Genomic DNA, 14,426 nt, shown 5'->3' on the forward strand with positions numbered 1-14,426 from the left:
TCAAAAGTCCTAACTAAACTTGGGTTTTGATTTGAGCGCCATCTACAGGTTAGACACTGGTGATTAGTGGCAGTGCCCTGATCAAGGTGTCCTTTAACACTGAGAAATTGCTGTGACTCATCAGTCTCGTCAGTACAGTACTTATATTAACTGAAATGTTGATTGAATATGTATCTGACATGTTGAAATAACAGCTGCAGATACGAAATCTGACATTATTTTTTCACGAGCCACTTGCTCAAAACTATCAAGTTTAACAGCATAAATGATTGATCTTATATAAATTAAAGTTTGACTGGGGACCTAACGAGATGCAGTCAGCCAGAGAGAGAAGTTTTATCACACTCGCTGGTGTTATACAATACAGAGTGTTGGGAGATGCTCACAATGATTATTGGAGCAGAACAGAAAGGATCATGGGATCTTGGTAGTGATCTGTACGATTGCTCAGGATGTCTCTAGTTATTATGGTATCTAACATGACATGAATACGTCCAGCTGGGTAAAGGCTGCGCAACCTGACCGTGGTCACACAAGCAATTACGCTGAATACTTTGCTGCAGTCATTTGGTACTGGGACCCAGTCTTTATTGTATTGATTGGTCAACTGTTCTTCTAACCACAGACCTACTAATTCCTTACTAATGTAAGGAATGTGCAGTTTAGATGATGATAAATGATCAATAAAATATTCTTTATCTGTCAAAGCCAGAATGGCAGGTGTAGCTTGCTAGCAACTGGACAACCAGTCTGTGTTTATTTAAGAGCTGCGAATTTACCTGAAAACAAGTTCAGGACAAAGATTGTCCGGATTGGCCAGTTCCTCTCGCTTGTGACCGAACTGTCCCCTCGTCTTGTCTCCTCCCAGCTGCGTCCCTCTTCCAGCTGAGGTGGGACTTAAATTGTGGTCCACACAGTATGAAATTGTAATCCTGTTGCAAAATATCTGGTTCTTTTCCATAAGTTCAAGTCATTTGTTTACTTAAGATTTGTTGTCCATTTGTGACGGTGACTTTCTGTTTGGCTTCTGGCTGCAACAAGGTTGGTGAAGGGACAGCTAGAAGAACCATCGAAACGCCTCACCGGTCGGGACGGAGGGGGGCCGCTAAGGAGAAGAGACAAAAAGAAAAGTCAGAGAGAAGTGGGTCTTGTTGTGTCTTTGTGATAATGTTGGATTGATGAGTTGGTTTGCTTCTCCACAGATCTCTGGCTGGGCCCATACACCAGCACATCTGGGCACAGTCTGGCTTTTATCCCGTGGTTCTGACTGACAGCCGGAAGATTTTATTTTTATTTTAATTAGCCGTGATGTGGAAGTAACAACTGACGATGAAGCTATATATGGGACAGATTCAGGGAAAACTGACGTACAGGTGTAAAATAGAGGAAAAAAGCAAAAAGTACGTGAAGCCATTGGTTGGGTTTAGGCACAGCTAAGTAAAGATTGCATGTTTTCTAGGACGTCACTTCCTGCAGCTCATGTACGCTGTCTAGCAACAACTGAGCATCAGACATGAAGATTTTTAAGTTTCAAATGCTCGATACTGAACAGGTTTCTAGGTTTTCAGTGGAGAATGTTTAAAAGCTACATCGGGATTGATCTGGATTTCACTTTGAAGTCGGTCGGTCAGTTTGTTGTGGACTAATATCCTGTCAGAGGAGACAAGGTGTCCTGGAAAAAAAAAAAAACACCAAAGAGACTTTGCTGCTCATTTCACAAAGTAAACTTTCTGATTGGCTCAGAGTCTGTCGGGTCGACATCAAAGAGGACGGAAGAGGGATGAGGCAAGAGTGTGAAACCACCTGCAAACACACACATACACACACACCAGGCACTGTCTGATGCATTCAGATACAAATATTCACATACATTCTAACACACACTCTCTCTCACACACGCACACACGCACACACACTGCTGTCACTTGCTGTTAGCCTCCACAGGTTCAATTAGCGTGTAATTGAGGAAGATTACGGCTGCTAATTCACTGTCTTACTAAAACACATACACACACACACACTTCCTTGCTAGTGTGTGTGTGTCGATGGCGAGGGAATAATTAGTGATAGTTTGTGGAAATTCCCACAGAAAGAAGTGTGTGTGTGTGAGTGTGTGTGTGTGTGTGTGAGAGAGATATATAGAGTCATCAGTAAGGTCGAATGCTGGTGTCAATGAATTATTGATCGCCACTAATTCTTACTGCACTCGCTCACACACAGACACACACACACTCTCTCTCTCTCACACACACACACACACACAGAGTAGTAGATCACATAAATATTCTCCTTTTCCTCTCTCTCTCCGCAGCTCGCTTTATCACTTTGAATCAGTGGGGAGTTTGGTGTGTGTGCGCGCGAGTGTATGTGTGTGCATTGGCGGTCTGCCAGACCTCAGCAGGGACCGAGCTCTCGCTTTTCACCACCCACCATCTGCACAGCACTCAAACACACACACACACACTCTATCAGCAGGGTGAGCGATGCCTTCCAGCTCATGTCTCGCTGGCAGTGATCTGGGTTAAGCGAGCCAGCCAGGACACACACACACAGTCGCGTGCCTGTACATGCATCTGTGTGTGTGACCGAGACTCACACACACACAGACACACAATATGGTCAAATGTTTACAGAAAAGATTAAATATGACAAAAATTTACTAACTGCCCCATTTGGCCCCCATGTGTTTAAAGGGATAGTTCAACGTTTTGGCAAACTGGCTCATTTCCATAATCCCTATAGTCATAGCAGCAGGTTTGTTACCTTTATTTTAGGGGTGCACCGAAAGGCATTTTTTTGGCCGAAGCCGAATACCGAATAAAATCAAAACGCTTGGCCGAATAACCGAATAATACCGAATACTGAAAGTGGTTATAAAGTTTTTAAATAAAATATTTTTTTAAACTTAATTTTCAAAGAAAGTAAATGTTTATTGACTATTCTGACAGTTTTTGAATATTCCAGTTGCCGTTGCTCATCAAAAAAGCACAACAAGTTAAGTGTCTTTTCAAACAGTGGTTCCTAACCTTTCTTGGTCAGATTTTTTTTAATTCATCAATTAGGCTACTAGACATTTCAGGCGACCTCATTTGAATTTCAGGCGACCCCACGTGGGGTCCCGACCCCAAGGTTGGGAAACACTGTTTTAAATAGACGTCGGCCACGGACGGAGTGGGCGACATGCTGGGACGAGGAACTTTAGTTTTAACTGCTGCAGCTGTCTCTCCCTCTCGTAGCCTACTCAGCATGTTGTTGTTTGGTTTTTAAATGATTAATTAAAAGGCGCGTTGCTACGGGAACGGTCCCCTCACTCAGTCCTCTCAGTGGCCGTGTCTCCGCTGCAGACAGGACGCACCGGCACCGGGCTCTTGGAGCGAAGTGCAACGGTGCACGCGGTCGCTGTGCAGCTTTCCCCCCACTGCTCTTGTTGCTGTTGTTTTTCTAACAGTAGGAGTCACCTACTAATAAAGCTCCATGAGGTTTAAGCTGCCGTTTCCATCGTCGCGCGATCGCGTATTTATCAGACTTTACTTTTTTTTTTTTTTTTTAATATTCGGCCTTGCTTTGCGCTCATTCCACCGAAGGCCGAATGTTGCTTTTTTTGCAATTTTCGGCCGAATATATTCGGTTACCGAATAATCGGTGCACCCCTACTTTATTTGTTGGTGCACGCTGTTTTTAGAACGGCGGAGCAGAGCTGTGAGCTGCTCAGAGCTACACTACGGAGGCTCATGGGATTTCTTGGCTTCCCTCATCAAACTCATCAAATACACATAAATACAAATACATAACGCTTTCGTGGACAAGTTGTGACCTGCACATTCATCACGCTATGAGATAATAACGGAACGTTACCAGACAGAGTTGTTTTAGAGGTAAATACAGAGACTGCTTGATGAAAAACTGTCCCTAAAGGCAACGCACATCAGCAGTTTTGCATGAATTTACCTCAAAAACAACTCTGTGTGGTAACGTTGTGTTATTATCTCATAGCGTGGTGAATGTGCAGGTCACAACTTGTCCACCAGAGCGTTGTGGAGTTGTTGGATTGTGTATTTGATGAGTTTGATGAGGGAAACCAAGAAATCCCACTAGCCTCCGTAGTGTAGCTCTGAGCAGCTCACGGCTCTGCTCCGCCGTTCTAAAAATAGCTTGCACCGACAATTAAAGGTAACGAACCTACTGCTATGACTATAGGGATTATGGCAATGGGCCAATTTGCCAAAATGTTGAATTATCCCTTTAAGTGTGTGTGTGTGTGTGTGTGTGTGTCCTCACCTCCAACACCCCTCCTCCTCCCCCTGGTTTCTTCTTCAGCTCTTCACACTTCCTGAACTTGCAGATCTGGTGACCCGTCTTCCTGTTGCGGCAGGACGAGCAGACGCCGCAGTTGATCAGCCGCCGGCACGGCCCGCAAACGCCGCACCGCTTCCTCTTCCTCTTGGCCACCGCGCCCGACGACGAAGACGACGACGACGATAAGGCCACGCCCCCCGCCGTCACCCCCGACGACGAGGGCGAGGAGGAGGGGCAGGGGGAGGAGTTGGCGTGCTGCTGGCAGTCCGTTAGCGCCCGCTGGCCGCCCGTCATCTGGAAGGCGCTGCCGGCGTCCGAGATCCCGCCTCCCGCCGACCCCATCGCCATGACAATGACCCCGGGGGGTAATCCCAGCCCCCCCAGGAAGCTACTACCCATCACCCCTCCGCCATTGCAGCTCCCGCCCTCTGATAGGCCCATCATGTCCGGGTGCGCGTGTCCCTGCTTGTTCATGATACCGCAGTCCGCACTGCCGCCATAACCGGGAAGGAAGTTCCCGTTGCTAGGCGCCATGGGGTGATGGTGTGTTCCCTGCGTGACAGGAAGTGACGAGGGAGCGTGTCCGTGTTTTTCTGCTCCTCCTCCCCCCTCGCTGCTCCCTCCACCTCCCCCCGTCCCTACTCCCGACCCCCCGCCGCCATGGTGCATGCTGGTACTGTGATGATGTGAGGCGGTCATGTGACCCTGCGTTGCCGCGGCGTGGTGATGGTGGTGGTGATGTGTCGGCGCCGTCGCCACAGGTTTGGGCCGGCCCCAGAACATAGCCGCTGGGTGGTTCATATTCATGTTCATGTTCATGTTCTCATGGCAACCCCAGGGTGCTGTCGCCATGGTGCCCAGCCTGGCGGCGCCCGGGGGGAAGATGGGGGTAGCGGCCGCCAAACGGGCCGCCAGTTTGGCCGACTGAGGAAAGTTTGTGACGTTCATGTTCATGTTGACGTTGGTCTTGTAGAAGCTGGCGATGGACGAACGGTAACGATCCATCTCCGTGGTGTAGTCCAGCATCGGCATCGACACCTGCAACAAGTGCACCACCATCATCATCATCCTGTTATGACCTATACCAATTGACATCAATAAAACATGTGGTATGGTCACATGACAGCTGAGTAGATCTCAGTCAAAACACAGCTGGAGCTGCCTGCTTGGTCTTGGAGCTTCAGATCCCAGAACAGGTTGTTGAGGACTCTAAGCAATGATGGGTGAAGTGATGCCGTAAACCAGAAACCGGAAAAATCAGACAAACTAGCAGGATCAGAGTTGTCTCTAATCCATGAAACTTCAACGGGATTAATGAATGTAAACGGAATGACTGTCAAACATCAGAAAACTGTATAACTATTAACTCTTTAATGCATCATGGAGTACGACAAGTAGACATACTATACTTGAATACCAGAAGAATTCAGAATCTTGCATTACCTGGAAAATCTAACCCGTGGTTTTTATACTTTCACCTTAACTCTGCTACATTTATACCTTCGTTAAATACCTTCAGAGTCATTGTAATAGTTAAATCAATGACTTGTAACTTCTTCCAGGGAGAATGGAGGCTCTCTGCCTTCCACCTAGCGTCTCTTGGCTGAAAACCAACCTTGTAAAATCAGAGCCTCGTAACCCGTAATCTCTTGTTTATGACAGATAAGACTACACAAATAAAAATATGGTAACATGTTACATAATAATTAATGTTATCCACCGCTCCATGGATTGATTTCTCACCGGCTTTGTTAAAAACAAATGCACATGGCCAAAAGGACGGTTAGCAACACAGAGGAAAAGAGACCGAACTTGGAGAGTTCCCCTTTAAGGGTTCAAAATATCCGTTTGTTGCTCTGTCACGTTTGGTTTCCCAACGTTTTTAAAAGAAAAATTTGTCAATCCCTACAATGTAGCACTCACTTTCATCTCCGTGCTTGGTTTCCACCAGCTCCTGTGGGAAACTTCTCGGTCTTTAGCTGCTTCATGCTCCATTATGATCACCGGCTGCTCTGACTGTATTACATATCTGATAATATCACCACAGCGACTCACCTGTCCCTGTCCGCCGTAAACATGGTGGTTCGGGTGATGGTGCGAGGGGGCGGAGCTTCTTTGGAGCATCGAGGAGAGGTCGCTCTCCACGCACACGCCGCTCGTCATGCCCGACATGACCTCACACACACTTTTGCGCACACATGCACGCAGGCACGTGCACACACACACACTCACTCACACTCACAGAGGCTTGCTCACGAAGGAAACTCGGCCAGCTGTTAGTCCTCCTGAGCGGTCGACTTGTTTTGCTCTGCGAAGAAAATCAAAGATAAGGATCGTGAAGGCGATGAAGTCTGTTACATTTTATATCCTTCTACATCAGTGGTGCCCAACCTTTCACAGCTGATGGTCCTCTAGAAAATCTCTAAAATCTTGGCGCTATTCATCTGAACTCAAACTATACGGACAAATTTTCATTTCTTAATGATGATGGCCGAACATTCAGGGCACTACCTCTTGACTCTCTTTTTAATTCCTCCAGTTGCTAACTAGCTGTCCATTATATATTATACCCTGGTGTTTGCCATGGAAGTCAGATTGGGACAGGAAGCAAGTACACAAAGTGGTGAACCATCGACTTCCAAGGCTGAAACATAAAACACCAACACAAAAGAACCAGAAACTGCAGTTCCTCCAGTCTCCAACAGTCCCCATTGACTACCATGTTAAAATGTCCAACTTTACAGCAGAAGAACAGCCTGGTACAGAAACAACTTTGGTCTCTACAGATAATTCGCTTCTTCGCAGTGACTGTTTTTGGACCCACCTGGTTTTTTTAAAGACTAAACTTATGGAAAACTGAGGGCGTGGCCTCTTTGAGTGACATGTGGCGAGCGTATGCCTGCCACAAACCAACATGCTCCAAAGCCTCAGCTCCCGTTCTTTGTCTTAGTCACACAACTGATCGGCGTGACTCTGATTGATTCATTGATTTTCTTTCAGTGTTTCTCTCAGGTTCAAACAGATTAAAAGGCCAAACCGACATCACAGGTCACACAACTTCCTGCCGAAACATGAATTAAACTTGATTGTAAAAAAGAGTCGGAGCAACACCTTCTCCTGTGTCTTCATTCACCCTGTACTGAAGAGTTGAACTATGGAGCGTTGAATCCCAACCAGCAACCCACAGACAAAGGTTCAACAGAAAAAGAATAAGAAAAAGAAAGAAGAAAAGTTCTGTGACTGAAACTCAACAATGTGATTCATCCTCAGATTGTAGTACAACCTTGCAAACCGTTCTGTGTTTGGTCTGAAACCACTGACCTCTGACCTTTCTGCACACGTGCACACACACACGGACGAGTCTGAGTGTGAAACATTTACTGCCTTTTGTAAATGTGTGAGTGTGACAGACTGAGAAAGAGATGTGTGAATGAGTAAAATATGTGTGTGTGTGTGTGTGTGTGTGTAACAGCCAGCCACAAAAATGTGTGTGTGTGTTAATGTGTGTGTGTATCTGTTAATGTGTGTGTATGTGTGTATCAATGTGTTTTTGTAGAGGGAAATAAAACGTGTGCAGCTGAGAGACAGAACGAGAGCACAAGTGTGTGTCTGTGCTGAGCGCGTGCGAGCGCATAGTCAGTGTGAAAATGTGTGTCGGTGTGTGTGTGTGTGTGCATGCGCGTGTGTGTGTCTTCTCGCACCCCCCCCCTCTCCCTCCCCCTTCCACCCCCCTCCACTCCCTCGAGGCGTAACTAATTACCCTGTCTGGTCAACCGGGCCAGTGCGAGCGCCGACAGAAGGTCACGGCGGCCACCGGCCGCGAGGGGAAAACGGCTCCCCCACGCGACACATTAACCCCCCCTCTCCTCCCCCCCACCTCCCCCCCCCTCAGGCACAGTGTGAGGAAGGCGAGAAGGAAGGAGGGAAGTGAGGAGAGAGGAGGGGGGAGGAGAGGGAGGGGGGTCAATAAAAAAAAGGAAAAAAAAGCCAGATCCGATAACAAGCGATAAATACCGTGAACACAGCATGCAGTCCGACAGAGAGGAGGAGAAAACGAGAAGATGGACGGCGCGTGCTGCTGCTACTTACCGGGCCCGCGAGGAGGAGGAGGAGGAGGAGGAGGAGGAGGAGGAGAGGGAAGAGGGTGATGAGGAGAAGAGGAGGAAGGAGGAGGAGGAGGAGGAGGAGGAGGAGGAGAAGAAGAAGAGAAGGGAGAAGAAGACCGTCTGGGAATTAGCCCGCCACGGATCATGGCTGGCGGGGAAGGAGACACAGAGAGAGAGGAGAGGAGAGGAGAGGAGAGGAGGAGCGGGGGGGGGCAGAGGAGCACCGGGAGGGGATTTGTCGGTCTGTCGGTACCGAGGAGAGAAGGAGGGGGAGGAGGAGGAGGAGGAGGGGGAGGAGAGGGAGGGAGGGGGGTAATGGATAACGGGGGGCGGATGGATAATCACCTGGGCTTGGCACGAGCGAACGTGAGGCGGGTGGGGGTAGGGGGGTGGGGCGGGGGGTGAGAGCAGAGGGGGGAGAGAGGGAGAGAGGGAGACGAGAGAGAGAGAGAGAGGCGTTAAATTAGCCAGGTCGAGGCGAGGAGGAAGCGGCTCTGTGGAGACGCTGCAGGGGCGGGAAAAAAAAAAGACGAGCTCGAGGAAAGAAAAAAAAAAAAACACAACACCACCATGGGAAGAAAGGAGGGGGGAGGAGGGGGAGGAGGGAGGGGGGAGGTGATGAATAACGGATACGTGCGTCGTTCTCGCGACACAAGGGGGGAGCGGGGGTACACACACAACGTTGATGTGATGCTCAGTAACAGAGAGGGGAGGGGTGTGTGTGTGTGTGTGTGTGTGTGTGTGTGTGTGTGTGTGTGTGTGAGTGATTATGTGTCGGCTCGTGCCCTCCGCCGTGTCTCCTGCTGTCGGCGGCGCCCGTGGCGGCGTGCCGTGCCGTGGCGCGCCGCACGGTGCGTGGCAGTGTGAGTGATGTGATTGGCTGCCTGCAGGTAATAGAGAGGGAGAGAGAGACTAAAGAGAAACAGCAGGAGAGAGAGAAAGAGAGAGAGAGAATGAATGAATGTGTTTTATTATGACTCAATGAATCAATGAACTAATCAACTGAAAACTAATTAACTGATCAGATAATTAACAGAATGTGGTGCTCAGCTTTTTTTTTAGATCAGTCTGTGAGATTTTTATGTTTTTTTCTTCAACATATTAACAGTTTTTTTTATTGTCCTCCTGGGTCAAGGAGGGAAGGAAGGAAGGAAGGAAGGAAGGAAGGAAGGAAGGAAGGAAGGAAGGAAGGAAGGGAAAAACGAAGGAAAGATAGAAGGAAGGAGGGAGGGAACACATCGGGTCAATTGGGTCAAAAAGGAAGGAAGAAGTAAGGATGAAGGGAAGGAAGGAAGGAAGGAAGGACAAAGGGAAAGATGGGAGGAAAGAAGGAAGGGGAAAAGGAAGGAGAGATAGAATGAGGGAGGGGTTAATTGGGTCAAAAAGGAAGGAAGGAAGGAAGGGAAAAATGAAGGAAAGATAGAAGGAGGGAGGGAACAGATTGGGTCAGTTGGGTCAAAAAGGAAGGTAAAGTAAGGATGAAGGGAAGGAAGGAAGGACAAAGGGAAAGAGGAAAGAAGGAAGGGGAAAAGGAAGGAAAGATAGAATGAGGGAGGGGTTAATTAGGTCAAAAAGGAAGGAAGGAAGGAAGGAAGGAAGGAAGGAAGGAAGGAAGGGAAAAAACAAAGGAGAGATAGAAGGAGGGAGGAAACAGATTGGGTCAGTTGGATCAAAAGGGAAGGAAGAAGTAAGGACGGAGGGAAGGAAGGAAGGAAGAAAGGAAGAAGGGAAGGCCGCACGGTGCGTGGCAGTGTGAGTGATGTGATTGGCTGCCTGCAGGTAATAGAGAGGGAGAGAGAGAGACTAAAGAGAAACAGCAGGAGAGAGAGAGAGAGAGCGAGAGAGAGAGAATGAATGAATGTGTTTTATTATGACTCAATGAATCAATGAACTAATCAACTGAAAACTAATTAACTGATCAGATAATTAACAGAATGTGGTGCTCAGCTTTTTTTATTTTAGAAACAATATTTTAGATCAGTCTGTGAGATTTTTATGTTTTTTTCTTCAACATATTAACAGTTTTTTATTGTCCTCCTGGGTCAAGGAAGGAAGGAAGGAAGGAAGGAAGGAAGGACAAAGGGAAAGATGGGAGGAAAGAAGGAAGGGGAAAAGGAAGGAAAGGTAGAAGGAGGGAGGGAACAGATTGGGTCAATTGGGTCAAAAAGGAAGGAAGGAAGGAAGGAAGGAAGGAAGGAAGGAAGGAAGGAAGGAAGGAAGGAAGGAAGGAAGGGAAGGGAAGGGAAGGGAAGGGAAAGGATTGTGGAAAGAAATATGGACGGAGGGAACAGATTTGTTCAAGGAAGGAATTAAGAAAGGAAGGAAGAAGGGAAAGAAGGGAGGAAAGAAGGAAAGGAAAAGGGAAGGAAAGAAAGATGGAGGGAGGGAACAGATCAGGTCAATTGGATCAAAATAGGAAGGAAGAAGTAAGGATGAAGGGAAGGGAGGAAGGAAGGAAAGAATGGAGGAAAGAAGGAAGGGAAGGGAAGAAAGATGGAGGGAGAGGGAACAGATCAGGTCAATTGGATCAAAAGAGGAAGGAGGAAGAAGTGAGGATGAAGGGAAGGGAGGAAGGAAGGAAAGAAGGAAGGATGGAGGAAGGGAGGAAGGAAGGAAGGAAGGAAGGAAGGAAGGAAAGAAGGAAGGATGGAGGAAGGGAACAGATTGGGTCAATTTAACCCAGAAGGACAACAGGAGGGTTTTAACTGAACGTCATCTTCACCTGTTACTGATGATTTTTTTTTTGTTTTTTTTAGCGTATTAATTAATAAAAGGATTAATAAAGCAAATTATAGGAATTCAAGTTTGACACAACGTGTTTAAGTGGTTTTATACCTGGTTATTATCCACTACACCGCACCGTATCTGAAACACACTGTGTCGAGACAACATGACGTCTTGTAATTGATTTTAATTGATTAGTTCCCATGGCGATGAAGACAGAGAGAGGGATTTGGAGTGGGCAGAGTGATGACTGAAGAAAAACATATGTAATATTATAAAAATGTATCAGAATAAAATCTTAATATTAAGATGCTTCATATTATGTATTATTATTACAGATGTTTTACTCTGTAGTTGTTGTTGAGTTACACTCATTAACATCTTGCATCTGATCACAGATGAATTATACTCTGTTATTAACCGCTTGTTAAATCTTGATGAATTTTAAAGTGGTTTTAAGTTAAAAGGTCAAAGATCGTGGACATCACAAAAGGAAGGTGGATTTGGCCTTGTGAACGCAACATCTCTGCAACACCGTGAGGGGATTTCTTCTTCAAATGTGGTGAAGACGTTAAACTTGAACTCATGGACAAACTGATTAAATGTTGGTGGCTAAAGATCAAAGGTTGTTTTTTGTATGTAAAGATGGGTAACCCTTTCATTTACAGGCCGTTAATTATGTGATAATGTCAGGAAATAACAATTAATTGCGTCATAATGTTTAGAAATAGCCTAAATAACGCTCAATTTCATAGCAATGTTGGGAAATGTAGCAAAGAAATAACGATTGATTGTGTAGAAATTTCCAAGACATATCGGTCAATTCCAAGGACTTGGTGGAGAAAATTCTGGCCTTTCCCAAAACCTTCAAAGCATCATGTAATCTTTTATCTTTATGTACAACATGACATTGCTATGAAACTGATTTCTAGACTATTTCTTGACATTACTGCACAATTAATTGTTATTTCTTGGCTATTTCCTGACATTATCACATAATTAATGGCCTGTAAATTAAAGGGTTACCTAAAGATGTATAAATAAATTACCATGTTGTTGTTGCCCTGCTGTCCATCATGGTGGCCTGGCAGAACACCCTCAGGTGACGGGAGCATCAGCCACCTGTGCACAGTGTATTTAAAAAAAAAAACATTATACAGAAGAAAATCTAAACTAAATATATGAAAATATGGACAAATTCAGAGGAAATACGAACATGAAAATGAAATAAATGCAACATTAGAAAATAAGGAGATTTAATCCTGTTGTTAAAGGTGTCAGACCTGGCGCTGATGCTTGCAGACCTCGATCTGAGGACGAACAACTTCTAGACCGACTCCACATGCAGGAAATAAGAGTCCACATTAATAAAACATCATCATAGAAATGTTTAGATTTTAACATTTCACTTACTTCACTGCCATGTCTTGCCAATCTTGTTGAGCCCTAAACAAGGGGAAGAAGAACTTTTAAAATGTGAAAGTCCTGCTTTTAAAACCTCTTAGCAAAGGAAATACAATGTTATAAATAAAAGTGCAGCGTCTTCATTCAATAACATGTGAAAGTCTGTTAGCTCTGAGTGTATGTTCACACCAAAAACATCATTATTGGGTACGGACGCTCTGGTCGCTGGCATCTCACCGCCTGCCAACTCTAGCAGGCCGGCGGCCAAAGAGGCGGGACTTTCAAGCAGTGCTATGTGTCCATTCAGGCTCTCTCAGTTTCTCCCGCTGTGAGAATCCCAGTCTGCAATTGGTTGCTGCTTCATTTGCATAAAGTTGAGCTTCTCTCAACTTCAAATTGACACTTTGGACGATCACAACGCTCCAGACGCCCGTTGACGCCAGCATTCATTGAAAATGAACCCAGCGGTTTCAGTGTGAACGTATCATTAGTTTTTGCTCAACGTTTGATTTGTCTTTGTTGTGTTTTTGTATGTTTTTGTCGTATTTTGTCCACTACTGATGGATATTTCTGTGGGGAGAGGAGCTTCTTTTCATTGAAAATGGAGCAAGTCTTGAGGATGCCAACCTGTTGCAGCTGAGATGAAGAGGTAGGTGCTTCTGTGGCTGCTGTGCTGTTGGTGGTGTAAAGATGAAAGCTTGGAAGTGGAAATGTACTGTAGGTCCTTTCTGCCGTCAGTCATCATGGGAAATGTCAACTCTTTGACCAACAGGAGTGATGAGCTGGAGATGTTGGTGAAGACTCAGAAAGTAGACGTGTTTTCTTATCATAACAATACTTGTGTACATCCCAACTGCTGAGGTTCTCCATGAAGTTGTTGAGACTAAACATCCTGAGGCACATTTAATAATATCAGGATGTTTCCCTGATGGATTCACTGGGGGATGTGGTGGAGAGATGCACAATGGAGAAGTTGGAGGCCATTCTGATCATCCACTTCATAACACCTTGGTAGACCAAGAAAACGGCAGTGGTGGACGGAATAGAGGATCCTTTGTACCTGCAGACATAAGGCTTTTTAATTCTTCTGCAAATGGTAGATGAGCTGACAGACAAATAAATGTTTCCTTGGGGATTAATAAATTTAATTTGTATTATGAAATGTTATGTCATATTATGAAAAGAATACTGACTCATCTAATAGTTTAATGTCATTTTAGATGTATAGGCCTAACTGACAACTGGTTTATTCTGTTTAAATATTGATATTCAAAGTAACTAGTAACTACACTGCAAAAACTCAAAATCTTTCCAAGAATATTTGTCTTATTTCTTCATTTATAGTCAAAACTAATCTCTTTCCACTTAAAATTAGACTCATCACCAAAAATTAACTTGTTTTTAGATAATTTTCACTTGAAATAAGTAGAAAAATCTGCCAGTGAAAGCAAGTTTTTTTGTGCTTGTAATAAGAAAGAAAAACTTGCCCCACTATCAGATTATTTCAAGTGAAGATATGCTTGGTAAATGGTCTGTATTTATATAGCGCTTTACTATACCTATAACGATACCCAAAGCGCTTTACAGTACATCACATTCACCCATTCACACACACATTCACACTTTTTACTTCTTTCTGCTTGAAAGAAGTAAAAAGTGTCTAAAAACAAGCTACTTTTTAATGTGGTGAGTCTCATTTTAAAAGTATAATGAGATTTGTTTTGACTAATAGTAAGACATATTCTTGGTAAGATTTTGAGCTTTTGCAGTGTAAAGATGTCAAATAAATAAGCCGGTGCATATTCTCATTTGTCCAGGTCATAGTATTTCAAAGGAGGTTAAATCGAAAGCAACTGGACTTAGTTATTTGTCTAGGAAGTTTCAAAGGAGGTTAAA

The 14,426-nt window shown here is 45.1% G+C and overlaps 2 protein-coding genes across 3 annotated transcripts in view; both read right to left on the reverse strand.

The window, feature by feature from the left end:
- LOC311001710 (butyrophilin subfamily 3 member A2-like) overlaps nt 1-14,426 on the reverse strand; it is a 59,857-nt gene that overhangs the window by 28,855 nt on the left and 16,576 nt on the right. The window lies entirely within an intron of this gene.
- On the reverse strand, nt 970-6,468 carry LOC311001713 (uncharacterized protein; the record flags this gene model as incomplete). Its single annotated transcript, XM_083992832.1, has 3 exons — nt 970-1,105; nt 4,279-5,334; nt 6,352-6,468. The coding sequence occupies 3 exons, from the start codon at nt 6,466-6,468 to the stop codon at nt 1,058-1,060; spliced, it is 1,221 nt and encodes a 406-aa protein (XP_083848958.1). The 3' UTR covers nt 970-1,057.

The sequence above is a fragment of the Trachurus trachurus genome (genome assembly GCF_905171665.1).
Source record: "Trachurus trachurus genome assembly, chromosome: 18".
NCBI classification, from domain to species: Eukaryota; Metazoa; Chordata; class Actinopteri; order Carangiformes; family Carangidae; genus Trachurus; species Trachurus trachurus.